This window comes from Rhinolophus sinicus, linkage group LG03 (genome assembly GCF_036562045.2).
Source record: "Rhinolophus sinicus isolate RSC01 linkage group LG03, ASM3656204v1, whole genome shotgun sequence".
NCBI lineage: Eukaryota > Metazoa > Chordata > Mammalia > Chiroptera > Rhinolophidae > Rhinolophus > Rhinolophus sinicus.
This window is the reverse complement of record NC_133753.1, coordinates 189,922,729-189,936,882: the sequence shown is the minus strand read 5'-3', so window position 1 is coordinate 189,936,882 and position 14,154 is coordinate 189,922,729. Positions and strand designations below refer to the sequence as shown.

Genomic DNA, 14,154 nt, shown 5'->3' with positions numbered 1-14,154 from the left:
TAATAACAAATCATCGGATGTACTTTCGCACCGCTGAGACTGTTGCATGTTTAATTGATGAGAACAGTGTCCGCGGACACCTGTGTCGGTGCAGTTGCTGGTGCTGAGGACACAGCCAGGAAGCAGAAGCAGCCCCTGCGCTCAAGGAGCTCATGTTTTCCTGGGGGTGGGGGTAGGGGACTGGGGGTGCAGGAGAAGAAATGTGTCAGATGCTGTATAGCGCCAAGAAGGGAAAGGGAACAGAGTGAAGGTGTGTGTGTGACATTACGACATGGGGTGTCAGAGGTGAGCAGAGGCCCACGTGGAGTGTGGGAGCAGGTGCCCGGGCAGGAGCGGGTGTGGAGGAGGAGTAGAGGGGAGGCTGCAGGTGAAGCAGGAGCCGGCAGTGCGGGCAGTGGTGGGAGTGGGGGCCAGGGCAGGGGGCCTCGGAGGTAGTAAGGACCTCGGTGCCCCTCCAAGAGCCGGGGGAGGCCCCTGGAGCACTCGGAGCCCGGGGTGATGGATGCCATCTGACTTAGGTTAAACATGAGTGCATCCCGCTGGCTGCCATGTGCAGAATGGCCAGAAAGGGAAACCCATTGTGAGACCTCTGCAGTTATCTGGGAGCGAGGGGAGCGTGGTCTGGCCCAGGTGGTCGGCAGGCGTGGGATCCTGGGTGTGTTTTGCAACGAAGTGAGAGAGAAAATAAGTCCCACATAAAGCGATACCGTTATTCTGATTGTGCTTCGTGTCTTTATTTCCCACTCCCCCCTTTTGCTTGATTCTTGAACAGAACCCAGGTTAAGTGTAGCGCCTGAAGTGGACATCATGGACTACTGCAAAAAGGAATGGAGAGGGAACACGCAGAAAGCGACATGTATGAAAAAGGTATGAGGCCTAGATGCACTGCTTCAGGTCTTTCAAATAGTCCACCATAGCTGGTTATTTAATGTGTCCTTTTATATTTTTAGACGTGAATTATGAAGCTGCTATTACACTGTGTATATCTTGGTGTTGTAATTTTACAGGTGAGGAAACAGATTCCAAAGATACAGGACTTTTTTTCAGGTCACAGTCTTAATATAGAATCGGTATCAGTTTTTCAGTGACTTGATTTCTTTGAAAAGCACATAAATGACTCTGCTGTTCAGAGTGGGACTAGCCACTGCTTGTCCTCTTGGGGTCATCTGGGAATGCCCTTGTGACTCAGTGAGCTACAAAGTGTCATATCTGCTGCTGTCTCCGTCACTTTGGGTTTCATGCCCTCCAGGCCTGGGGGTCTAGACCCTCCCACACTCCCTACGCAGAGGGATCTGGAACTGCTGCCTTCATTTAGGGCACCCCATTGCCATTGCATAGATCGGTTACCCTAAGCTAGTGTCCAAGGCCATGGGACGTCGGGGAGCCCCATGACGTGCTCCCCCAGATCAGGCCCCTTGGACCACTCCCACTGCACAGCCAGCCGGCAGCACACCGGTTGGTCCCCCTTGAAAGCATTCTGAATCCAACATTCCCTAGTGCTTTGAAGTGTGCGAAATGCTGCTATTCAGCTGTGTCTGAGCTATAAAAATGGCAGTTTCAAGCTGACACTTCCACTACCTCTTGTAACCTTTGCGTTATGTCCTTTGCTCATTTTTCTCTTGGGATTATTTACGTTATGAATTTGAATACACTTCTTGTGTATTAGAGATATTGACCTATCATATTTGATAGAAATCTTTCTAATATATTTTGTTTGGCACTGTATTGTTTAGGTTTTAAAATTTTTAAATATTTGAATACATTCGTTCTTTTCCTCAGATCTTGTTTTTGTAGAAAATATGGCACCTCAGCTGCCCATGCCCTGCCGGCCCTGAAATGGGCGGATCTTACTCAGAGTGTAGCTGCCACTCCTCAGCCTCTGAGAGCACATGTCAGCTCTGCTCCCTGCGAGTTGGACTGCATGCTCTTTGTGTTGCAGGTCCTTGTCAGGGAACTCAATCACGAAATGCTGGGATTCTCAGTTCCTGCCAGAGGTTAAGAACATTAAGATTTACCAGGGTGTCTGTCTGGTGGATATGCATATCAGCCAGTCAGGTTTTCTAACAACCTCTAGCCCGGTATCAAACTAGATAACCAGAAGGCCAGGCATCTAAACTATACAGGCACACCTCATTTCATTGTGCTTCGCTTTATTGTGTTTTTTTGCAAATTCAAGATTTGTGGCTGCCCTGTGTCAAGCAAGGCTCATAGGTGCCATTTTCCCAACAGGCTCAGATGATGGTTAGCATTTTTTAGCAATAAAGTGTTTTTTAATTAAGGTATATATATTGTTTTTTCAGACATAAGGCCATTGTACACTTAACAGAGTATAGTGTGAACGTAACTTTTAAATGCACTGGGAAACCAGAAAGTTCATGTGACTCGTTTTATTGAGGTATTCACTTTGTTGCGGTGATCCGGCCCTGAGCCTGCAATGTCTCTGACGTCTGCTTGTATTTTCTCATCTTCCTCAGGAATACTTGCACTGACTGCAATTTCAGTTTGTGACCTCAGTCTCTTTCAAAGGTCTGTTCTAACACTTGGCACCTGAAGGTCCGTAATTGAAGATGACTCCTTAGTTATCCAAATATTCCATATTTTGGAACTTATGCTGAAATCACTCCTCTGATTTTAGTTCAAGGGAAATTTGGCCCTATAGTTGGACTTTTTGGTGACCAAGTAATCAAAGACAAATCAGTGAAGTGTCACGTCAGGACCTGAGGCAATAATTAGAGCATCTCAGGGCCTGACAGCTTGGGCCTCAGTTCCTTTTTAATCTTAATTTGTCTAATTGTCTAATTTTTATTTTGGCTCATCTTTTGAAAGTGTGTATAAATCCAAAGTTAATTTTAAGAGTTTGATTCACCTCTGACAGTAGCACGAGTACTTTATGCATTTGGGAAGGTGCAGTTGCTTTGAACTCCCCATCGTGCGTGTTCAGGGTAATTGGGGGTCCTCCATGGAGCACGCTGGTAGGTGTGCGTCTGCTTGATGGGCCCTGGAATGTTGCAGTGGTTGGACCACTAAATAAAAATGTGACTCTCAAAATTGTATTAAAGTGTAAAGAAGTACTTTCCTGTCCACTTAGAACAGCGTCCTGTGACTGAGCATTGACAGCCACCAATAATGAGGGTCCAGTGCTTGGACACAGGATGACTGCCTGCACGGTGTCCCCCAGCAGGAGAGGGACACTCCTTTTGTGTAAGTGCAGGGTTTCTAGTGACTGTCAAGGAAGGGCAGGAGGAGCGAAAGGACTGGCAGGATGGGGCGAGCGAGCTGGGGGTGTGAGTCTGATACCCAGGCCGTGTGGGCGCCTGTGTGCCAGGTACTGGGATCCTCTGGTGACCTGCTCGGACACGCGTCCAAAAGTTCCCTTTGGATGGCTGCTTTGCAGTGACGAGCATGTCACTGAGCATTTTCATTTCCTCCTTTCACTTCCAGTCTGAACAAGAATAATTAAATCCTCTTTTTAAAAAAAGTCTTAATAGAATTATCCAGATATCTCCCAGCACATGGACTTTTTTATGTACTGTGGAAATTTGGGATTTTGGTGTTTTTCTTTTTTTTAATATGGAGATACAAACTTAGTGTATCTTTCCTTTCCCGTCTCTTCATTAAAGAGTGTAGGGTCAATTTAAACACAGATTAAACTCTTCAGAATATTGATTATCAGTAAGTGAGTGTTGCCACAGTTGCTTGGAAAGGGACGTGTACCCTGTTTCCCCGAAAATAAGACCCAGCCAGGCCATCAGCTCTAATGCATCTTTTGGAGTCTTATATTATAGTAACATATATAAGACCCGGTCTTATGTTATAGTAAACTAAGATTGGGTCTTATATTAATTTTTGCTCCAAAAGATGCTTTAGAGCTGATTGTCCGGCTAGGTCTTATTTTTGGGGAAAGACGATTAAGTCCAACTTTGGTGGTGGTTAGTGTTTTAATAATACTTGGTGTATTATTTTATGTTTCAGTGTGTTGTGTCTGTTATATATTCCGATATTTTGGACAGTACTAACATTTGTTAATTTCTTTTGATTAATAAAGAAGGAATTAGAATGTCTTACACAGAGGACTCAGCCAGCCTTCCTTCTAGTCTTCCAGTGAGCAGGGGCTCATCTTTTCTGCAGGAACGAACCCCCGCTGAAGTCAGTGACAACCGTGTTGAATTCTTTGATGCTTTCACCCAGGGCTATGAAGAGGTCTCTCAGAAGTTCACCTCCATCAGGCGAGTCCGCGGGGACAATTACTGTGCGCTGAGGGCCACACTCTTCCAGGCCATGAGCCAACCGGCGGCGCTGCCCCCCTGGCTGCAGGACCCCGAGCTCACGCTGGTACGCTCCTGCTGCAGGTTTGAGTCCGCAGTGTTTCCAGCCGTTTTTGTGAGAAAGACTTCCTGTTTCTGCCCGTGCTCTGTGCTGGTACTGTCTGCAGTGTTACGTCACCACCACGTGGGTTTGTTGGCTTTGGTGTGGCCGGGGTGGTTTTGCATAGTAAAGTGACCAAAAATAGTTGGTATTCCCAGAAGAGAAAAATGATAAAATGTAGATGAACAATTGAGCTGAATTAGAAAGCAGGTGTTTAGAGTTTATAAGAAGCGCTTAGGAGCGGGTTGGCTTCAGTGGTGGGGTCTGTATTAAACGGGTTGTGTGTTGTACTCTGAGAACCTGCTGGGTTTTAGGTGCACATTTGTGCAGTTCTGGCTCCAGTTCCAGAAATCAGCGCCCTCTGCACAGTGTGAGGCGGGTCGGCTTAGTAGGTGGTTGAACAGCAGTACGAGAAGCAAGAGGATTCATGTCACCCTGGGAGAGGCTCCGTGTGAGGTGAGGGTCAGCCTGTGTCCCATGCCAGGCCTTCTGCAGTGTTTTAACTCCACAGTGTGATTGTGACACCCAGGAAGTCACGGTATCAGTGTGTCATGTGTCTGATACACATCAGATGAGGTCACGTGATGGGTTGGATGATAGAATATCCTAAAAGAGTTTGGTGGGCGGGAATGATTGAACAAAACTGACACTGACATTAATTGGAAGGAAATCAGAAGTCATGTGCTTACATTTTTTTAAAAAGCCAAAACAAAACCCAAAGTGCTAGCTGTGAAGCTCTGCCTTACCAGCAGCTTATGAGGGGGAGGAAAAAAGGCGTCAGGATCTTAATTGATTGCAAGCCCCATGTGAGCCCACGTGACGTGATGGCTGGCAGTGACAGGGGAGCCCTGTTTTAAAGGCGTGCTCCTGAAACAGGGCGGGATGGTCCCCACCTGGAACTGGGCCGAGCAGGTCCCATCACAAGCAGTGAGGGCAGCTGTGTGCCCACGTCCTCAGGACCTATGAGAGTGCGGCCCAGACGCTTCATCCCGTCTGGGAACCGTTGAAGGAGCCTGGAGTGCAGAGCAATTGCAGGGAGAGCGGGTGGCCAGCTAAGCTAGTTAGAGGGCTGTTAGGTGGGCGAGGGCTCATACTACCCTCAAAGGGCAAACCAGGACCCGCGCGTAAAGGACACTGGCTGCCTGTCCTGTGATTGTCCATTTTATAAACCGGTAGAAAATCAGCACACCTGTATAAACAAAGATACAAGTCATCTTAAGCAGATTTCTCAGCTTATTTATTTATTGTTCTGATATGGAGGCAAAAGCAGTTTATCCACTAAGTTATTTTCTCTTTTGCAAATCATGACTTTTATCAGTAGTGAAATAGTTCAGAATTGTTGATCACTTAGCAAAAGCACGCCTGCGGTTCCAAGTTATACACTGCTCAGGAAGCACACGTGTGATGTCACTGTGTTTTGCTTTAACCTCTGTTCGAGACCATAGCTTCATTTATAGATTGTCACATAGAATCCGCCTCAATTTTAGGGTGACTTTTCCTTTGAGCCTTTTCCATTGAAAAGGGCTGTTTAGGTTTAAGGACATGAATGAACTTCAGTGTGTATATTTTTCTGGAAACTCTGTGCAAGCAGTGCTCTGCACAAGTAAACATGTAAAATACGCCCCATAAAAGTGACGCACAGTGTCCCTTTTATTTTACCAACAGGATCCGTGTGGGTAAGATCAGCTGCCGTCTGACAAGCCCAGCAGACGCTGGCTTTCTGATCCCTGCGACAGTCTGCGCCGTGTGTGAGCTGTGGGGCTTTAAGGCGGCTTTCCTGACTTGAGTTGAGTCCTGTGGAAATAGTTTTCAAATCTCAAGCGCGCTTTCCAGTTCCTTCCCTTTTCTGTGTGTATCAGCCAACAAAGACAGCTCTTCCCTTGGGAGCATAATCAGATTAGTTGGTCACAGTGGTGTTATTTCTGCCACCTAACCGTTACCGAATGTCAGGGGGCCCGTGTCACAGAGAGAAGCCCGTCATACCTGTGAGTTTCCATTTAAGTTTATTAAACTTCGCTTCTGTTAGATGCCAGCTGAGGAGATGGACTTCGTGCTTTCCTTGCTCTCCTCTAACCAGGAGGCTTGTCCTCCTGTTGACTTCCCCGCCCCCAGCCATTTCCCGTGGTTTGAGCACTTTCTCTACAGGGTCAGTGTTGTTGTGTCGCTTGAGCAGGTGACAGATGCACCATTGGGGTCACGTACAGGTGCCAGTGCAGGAAGGAGTACCCAGACTTGACCAAGCTGTTTGAAGCACCTGTGGATGCCATTGCATCCTGTTCTCACTGACAAGGGCCTTGTTGAGTGAGCGAGCGAGTGGGTGTGTGGGTGTCGCCGTGTGACTGAAGGCGTCCGGGTGGGGACTCAGTGTGCCGACGGGCGGGCTGTGAGGCCTGCAGAGGCTGGCAGCGCACCCAGGGTGGTGGGTACCCGAGCACCTCGCCCGGAAGTGGCTCCTTCCCACCTCCAGGTCCTCCTGTGTCGCTCTCGTAGGTAAACATCTTAGTATTTATTTGTTAACATGCGTGCTTAACACAAGCAGATCAGGTGATTCTTAAAAACTGGCTGCAAAACAAGACAGTCTTACAGGAGTTTTGGTATGAAAGTCAGTGTGCCCGTTTCCTGTCCCCCTTCCTGCTGTATGAGAATTACTTGTATCCTGTCACATTAAGCAAAACCCTGCTGGCTTTTAGAAATTGGTGTACGTGATTGGTGCTACGACGGGGTAGGCTTGCTATCAGAAACACTTGGGCCAGACCCACAATGAGTCTCTGACAGTAGATCTGCTTCAGTTTACCCTGATCCTTGGTCCTTCTGAAATGCCCTGTGTCTAGTGACAGTCCTGTGTCCTGGCTGGTTCATGGCACAAACACCACTGGTCATTGTGTGTCCATGGGCCTTTCAGAAGTCCTGGGGACACAACGCTGCGCAGCGGGCAGGTTGCAGGGAATCTGGGTGCGGCATGAGTAGGGGCTCCTGGAGGCACTGGCTCCAAGTAACCGCCTCCGCTTTGGGGTCAGACAGGGCCTGGGGCACCTCGGCTTTTGTGTGAATCTGTAGCCACAGAACTAGCTTCAGCCCCGGCCTGTAGGCCACACGCTGTGCCACATGTCCTGGCCTCGAGCTCAGTGTGCATGTCATCAGGAATGATTTGCTGAGCCCCGAGGAGCCATGTTTCGTGACCCTGGGACGTGCAGCCGTTAGCTGGACCTGAGGGTGTGCTCTGTAGCACTGCGCCCTCTTCCCTCTCCTAGGACAGCACGCTAAAGGGGCAGGACAGCAGGGCTCAGAGACGCCCCTCTGGGCTCGTGGAGGGAGCCTTTGCCTTGTGCGGCTGCTCGGCCCCTCTGGCCTTCCTCCCTTGCCCCCGGGAGGTCGCGCTTTGTCCTCGTGCCCCTGACAGCGCAGCCCCCTTGCCTCCTGTTGTCCCGCCTGGGCTCCCTTGTTGCCCCGGCTTCTCTCCGGCTTCTGTCCAGAGCGCAGACTTGGTGTGTGACGGCAGTCAGCTCGCCCACCCTGACCCTGACCTTGGAGGTGGCGTGGCCTGGCCGTCACACACCAAGTCACACACCAAGTTGCGAACTGGGAACAGTGCCTGGGTCCCCGAGAGGCGGTGTCTCCCCAGTGGAGTCCTCGGCTCCCACGTTTGCTGAGCTTTAGGACGTCTCAGTGTGTGGGACCCGTGGCAGTTGGCTTAGAGTGGGTTAGACTGTGCAGTGTAGCGAAACTCGTTTTATGAGTTGGTTTCAGGGATGACACATTGTCGTTATTTGCTATCCCTTTAATCATGGAGGTTATTTCAAGAATTATAGACACTTGCTAGAGAAAACAGGCAGTTTTTATTTCAATTCAGTCACAAATGAAATTATACTTAAGCTAATGACTTACTTTATTCTTAAATATTTCCCATCATTGTTTCTTGCTTAAATCTTGTGTCTTGGTCAAATTTTCCTTATTCTAACAGAAGTCCAGTCTCTGTGTATAGGAGAAAAGAAGGGCTATTTATGTGTGTTCTATGTATTATGACCCCTAAAAGCATTCAAAGTTACATTCATTTTTTTTCCTTCTGAATAAATAATTCCAATTCCTTTATTCCCTCGTAATTTCTTTTTCACTCCTCATTTTGTAGACTTTCTCTACAATCTCTGCATCTCCCAGAAGCCTACATCCTGAGCTGGATGGTTACTCTAGCAACAGTTTAACCATAACACAGGAGGGACGAGGAGACAGACTTTTATTTCGGTTTCCCTCTTTGTGCTCAGATCTCTGGGGGAACCTAAGTTTCCACCTGAGTGTTGTGCCTGCTGTTTCGATGCCTGCACAGGTGTCACGTGATGCTCAGCCGGGCTTCCCTGGACACCGCCTCCCAGCTCACGTCTGTGGACCAGCGTCTTCTGCTCACTTGCATTTCTTTGTGCCCAATTGTGATTTCAGCTTATTGCCACTTGAGGGCATTTTAGGTTCTGGCGATGAACCTGAAAACCTAACTGAAGGTTTGTAGCAGAACTGCCCACATGCTGCCGAAATGCAGGACAGTGTGGGCGCAGAGTTAGCTGGCTCTTGGGTGAGTGGGTGGTCATGTGTCATCAGGATCACATGAGGCAGAAGCCCCTCCTCCCTCAGTGAGTAAGTGTGGCTTGTTGTCACCGGTAACCTGAAGGGGAATTCATATCCCTATTGTGGTTTTGATTTTTCAGAGATGAAACTACCTTCGTTTTGCATGATTGCTATAGATTGAGAAAGTAAAATTGGAATTACCATTCATGAAAAGGTCTTCAGGGTCTTCCAGAAGAACTGAACATATGGTCTCATTTAAAACTATTTATAACTGTCACACAATCTCAGGTTCCACGTAGACTGTTGTAGGAATTATTCTTTGCTAATCTTTTGACGTGGAGGTGAACTTTTTTTTCCTTTCTAAATTTTATAGCAGTGATGCGGCGTGCCTGTGCCCAGCCTAATTATGTGGATTTTCTCCTGACACACCCGACTGTTAGGCGGGTCTGAGTTCCCATGCTCTCGTTGATCAAGTTGTGTCCCAGCCTTGCCTTTCAAACTCTGGATTCCACTGATGATGGGGGGAAATGACAAATGCTCCCGGAAAAGAAAAGGAAGCAGGCCAAGTAGTAGTTCAGCTGTCACTTCTTTAGTGAGCTAGGCCATCACAGCTCCCTTGACCCCTATCTCTTATGCTCAGGTGTATTTTTTTATCTTACTACAGTGATTAAGCAATTAAACTGGATACAGTATTGTTTCTTTGAATATTAAAACTTTAGGTATATGTGCTAATACCAAAATTAGGATTTATTTTCCTCATCAGCAAGGGAACAGGTTGTACTTTCTCCTGGACCATCTCACATGTCCTGAAGCGCCTGCGGCATCAGGCCTCAGGGAACGGCAGGGAGGCTACCTGGGTGGGCTCTTTACATGCTCCCACAGACTGCTGTGTGGGTCCTGGCCGGGACTGTCACGCAGCAGGGGAGGTAGCACCCTGGTATCTCAGCCAGGACCACCGTGTCACTGTAGCAGGACAGGGTGTACTGTCCGAGTTCCTTACTTCCAGATGTAGGTCCTCCGTCCTAAACTCACAGGACAGACCTGCAGGGGTTAATTCCGGAAACGAAGGTGGGGTTCGTAGGCTTTGTGGTTTCTTACAGCTAGGACCGTGCGATGGCCGTTTTGGATGTTAACATCCTTTCTCTCTCTGTGTCTTGATATTCCAGTTACCGGAAAAACTCATGAGCAAGTATAGCTGGATCAAGCAGTGGAAACTTGGATTGAAATTTGAGGGGAAGAACGAGGACCTGGTTGATAAAATCAAGGAGTCGCTCAGTCTGCTGAGGAAGAAGGTTTGGACATGAAGTTTCCTTTCTCTGACTAGTGCAGACCCCTTGCTCCTCACTGCCCCAGCAGACACTTCTGACACCTCACTTAGTGGATTACCAAGTGTCACGGCTGGTTTTTAGGCACAGTAACTTCAGGTGAACACACTATTCCAGTGAGGTCTTCGGTAACATTGAGAAGTACCAGCATCATATGTTCTCGGAGGAGATATGTTTAATGAACTGTTTAACTTTGTTCAGAGGAAACCGGAACAAACGTAGTCTTTGTGCTACGTCACACTGACAAGTTTCAGGGACACCTTGAGTCTGTATTTCTTGTGGTATTATCAGTGATACGACTTTGCACTCCTTAGCTCCGTGCCACCCCGTAGCCTTCCAGCTCCATGAGAGCCTGTTCTGTTCACTCCTTTATACCCAGCGCCGAGACCCGAGCCTGATACGTCCAGCCATTCGGTAAATATCTTGATGAATGAACTGAGGCCCCTGACTTCCTGGAACCTAGTTTGTATTTACAAACATAGGAAATGTTTACTGGAAAATACACTGTCCAAGGAAGACCAGTGATAAGGAACTGGGAGGAAGGGAATTCGGGAAGAGGGGTTCCATTGTCGTTGCTTGTTAAGTAAAGCACAGGATCTGTCGGGTGGAGGCCCATGCTCCCTGTCCCGGCGTCAGTGGAGGGTTGAGGGCCGGTCTATGGCCCTGTGGAAGCGAGTAGGAAGGTTCTTCAGCTCAGCCACTGGTGACAATTTCCTTTTTAGCTCTTAAGTTCTCGTGAAATTGCAATTTTTGCTTTTTCAGGTGTGTCTGCTGTAACTAGATCCTTATATTTGGGAATGTTTAAGTGATTTCAATTTACAATAACATGAAAATTATTTATTAATAATCTGAGCCAGCATTGCTAACACTTCCTACGTGCCAGGCTGTACAGTAAAAGTATTAGTGTTATTTAATTCTCACTACTACCAAGGTGTTGCTGTGGTTAGCCCCATTTTCCAGATGGGAAAACTAAAGACCAGTAGTTGAGAATGCCCTGCAAAAGCCACCAGCTGCTCGGTCGCAAAGCCTTCATTCCATCCTGACTCTAGCCATGATCTGACTGGCAGCTTGTTCTACTTCTGGAAAATATGAGGTGTTCCAGCTTTCAACCAAAATACTGGAGAGAGTCTTATTGTGGTCATTACCGTTAAAATTTACTCTTGAATAGAACTTGAGTGGTTTTTGAGATGAGCCGTAGTTACTGGTGATTCATAAGGACTAGCTTTAGGTTGGCATCTCATTCACGTGAACTTTAAAGCACATGTATTAATATTTGTAGGGTTTCCTTGTTCACGTAAAGAGCTTGCCTGTGTTAGCTGAATGTCTAACACTGCTTTTTGCTTAATCAGGAGTCAGTAAGGATTACCTGAATGGATTTATTCATTTGAAACTCACGTATATTTTTAAGAGGTTAGAAGGTTAAGTTTAGTAAACTAGTATTCAGGAGACCCCACCATCTTCCTTGCCCTTCTTCATTTTTGAAGGCAAGTGTTTGTGAGCAGTAACTGCTTCTGGAAGCCCCTTAAGGGGAGGAGGAATTTTAGCTACCCTTCACAGCCTCACACACACGCCTCACACACACGCCTCACACACGCCTCACACACACGCCTCACACCCACCTCATACCCACCTCATACGCCTCACACACCTCACACACACGCCTCACACACACGCCTCACACACGCCTCACACACGCCTCACACACACGCCTCACACCCACCTCATACCCACCTCATACGCCTCACACACCTCACACACACGCCTCACACACACGCCTCACACACGCCTCACACACGCCTCACACACACGCCTCACACACACGCCTCACACACACGCCTCACACCCACCTCATACGCCTCACACACCTCACACACACGCCTCACACGTCACACACACGCCTCACACACACGCCTCACACACGCCTCACACACGCCTCACACACACGCCTCACACACACGCCTCACACCCACCTCATACCCACCTCATACGCCTCACACACCTCACACACACGCCTCACACACACGCCTCACACACGCCTCACACACACGCCTCACACACACGCCTCACACACACGCCTCACACCCACCTCATACGCCTCACACACCTCACACACACGCCTCACACGTCACACACACGCCTCACACACACGCTTCACACACACGCCAGGTCTTCCGTAAGTACTTCTGATTGACTGGTTCAATCTCCTTGCCTGGGAAGGGAGGGATTCAAAATTTCCATTCCTCGGCCCCAGTGCTTCTCCTAAGTGCGTTTTGTGTTCATTTCAGATTAATGGGGCAAAAGCTGAAAAAGGAATGTGTGTGGTGCAAAGAGCAGTGCCCTTGTTTCAGCTGGAAACTTGAATGTTGTGATCACTGCTACGTGACCCACGGTCGCCTGCTTTTGAAAATGGATTTGTGCTTAAAGCATGGAAGTATACCTGGGACTTGCAGAACACAATGTACTTACTATGTAATTTTCTTACAGTGGGCAGGCTTGGCTGAACTGAGAACTGCCGAAGCAAGGCAGGTGGCTTGTGATGAACTGTTCACAAATGAAGAGGAAGAGTATAGCCTTTATGAAGCTGTAAAATTTTTAATGCTGAACAGAGCCATTGAACTATACGATGATAAAGAGAAGGGAAAGGAAGTGCCGTTTTTCTCTGTGCTTCTGTTTGCTCGGGACACATCGAGCGACCCTGGACAGCTGCTGAGGAACCATCTAAACCAGGTGGGACACACCGGTGGCCTCGAACAGGTGAGTTGTACCTTTGGGAGTGTATTAGCCCCAAACAGCAGTTTTAACCATCAAACATTATCTCACAGTTTTTGTGGGTCACGAATTCAGGAGCAGCTTGGTTGGGTGGTTCTGGCTCGGGGCCTCAGGGCATTGCAGTCATCTGAGGGCCCGACTGGGGCTGGAGGATCCACGTCCAACATGGCAGGCAGCCTCAGTGGGTCCTTGTCGTGGGGGCCTTGCTGTAGGGCTGCTTGAGTGTCCTCATAGCATGGCAGCTGGCCTCTCAGAAAGTGATTCGTTAAGTGAGTGAGGAAGAAGCCATCGAATCTTGGCAGTCACACATCATCACTTACACCATATTCTGTTTGTTAGAAGCGAGTCCCTAAGTCCATTCCGCACTGAAGAGAAGAGCATTAGGCTCCACCTTATCAAGCCAGAGAGTTGTGAGCCTATTTTATAACCACCACGCGTATTTCAGCCTGGGCTTTCTTCTGCAGGCTGCTGGGGGGCGGGGGGGTCAGTATCCTTGGCTCTGGTCGTCTACAAGTAAAAGAAGCACTTGGAAGAGCCATCTGAAGGGCCTTGCTGAGTCTGAGCAGTGGTAGCTGTGTCAGGAAGCATCCTTTAAAATAGAAATGGAGTCACCTTAGCCAGTAGAGCCCAGCCTGCTCTTGGATCTTTGACAGATGTGCTAAGTTTGGAGTGTTACACGGAGACCCAACGCAGTGCTGCCCCAGGAGCCAACAGTTGACTCACCAGACCTTGTATTCTCTATCTTTGGTGTATTCACTACATTGCCCTGAAAAGCTTAAGTCTTTCTTTTTTTTTTCCCAGTAGAACAGCCAACCACTAAAGTAGCATTAATAAGGCTATCCATCCAGAATGCTACCTTTCTGCTTCCACGGCTGACTCTTGTGCTTGCCTTTTCTTGTGCTTAGGAAAGAGCAAAGATGATGGTTACTCTGGGTCCAGGAGGATTGAAGATAATTATTTTACAAAATTATCTGTACTTAACAGTGTAGATTATTTACATCTCCTGAACGGTAGCAAAAACCTTGCAGTGAAAAGCCTAGTAGAGCCTGGTTTGCATATGAGACTCAAGTTGGTCCTTTCTGAAATCCCCACAGATTTGTTGTAATGGTGAGTCCTTTTTTTTTAAACACCTTTATTGAGA

The 14,154-nt window shown here is 48.0% G+C and overlaps 1 protein-coding gene across 3 annotated transcripts in view; it reads left to right on the top strand.

Annotated features, from left to right (window-relative positions):
* Window positions 1-14,154, top strand: part of OTULIN (OTU deubiquitinase with linear linkage specificity) — a 29,214-nt gene that overhangs the window by 12,077 nt on the left and 2,983 nt on the right. Inside the window, exons 3-6 of one of the 3 annotated variants that reach the window (XM_074329061.1) lie at window positions 773-867; window positions 4,129-4,332; window positions 10,086-10,211; window positions 12,729-12,998. In XM_074329061.1, coding sequence (XP_074185162.1) covers window positions 773-867; window positions 4,129-4,332; window positions 10,086-10,211; window positions 12,729-12,998 — 695 coding nt within the window. The remainder of the gene's footprint in view (window positions 1-772; window positions 868-4,128; window positions 4,333-10,085; window positions 10,212-12,728; window positions 12,999-14,154) is intronic. The other 2 variants (XM_019753534.2, XM_074329062.1) reach the window with 2 other exon arrangements.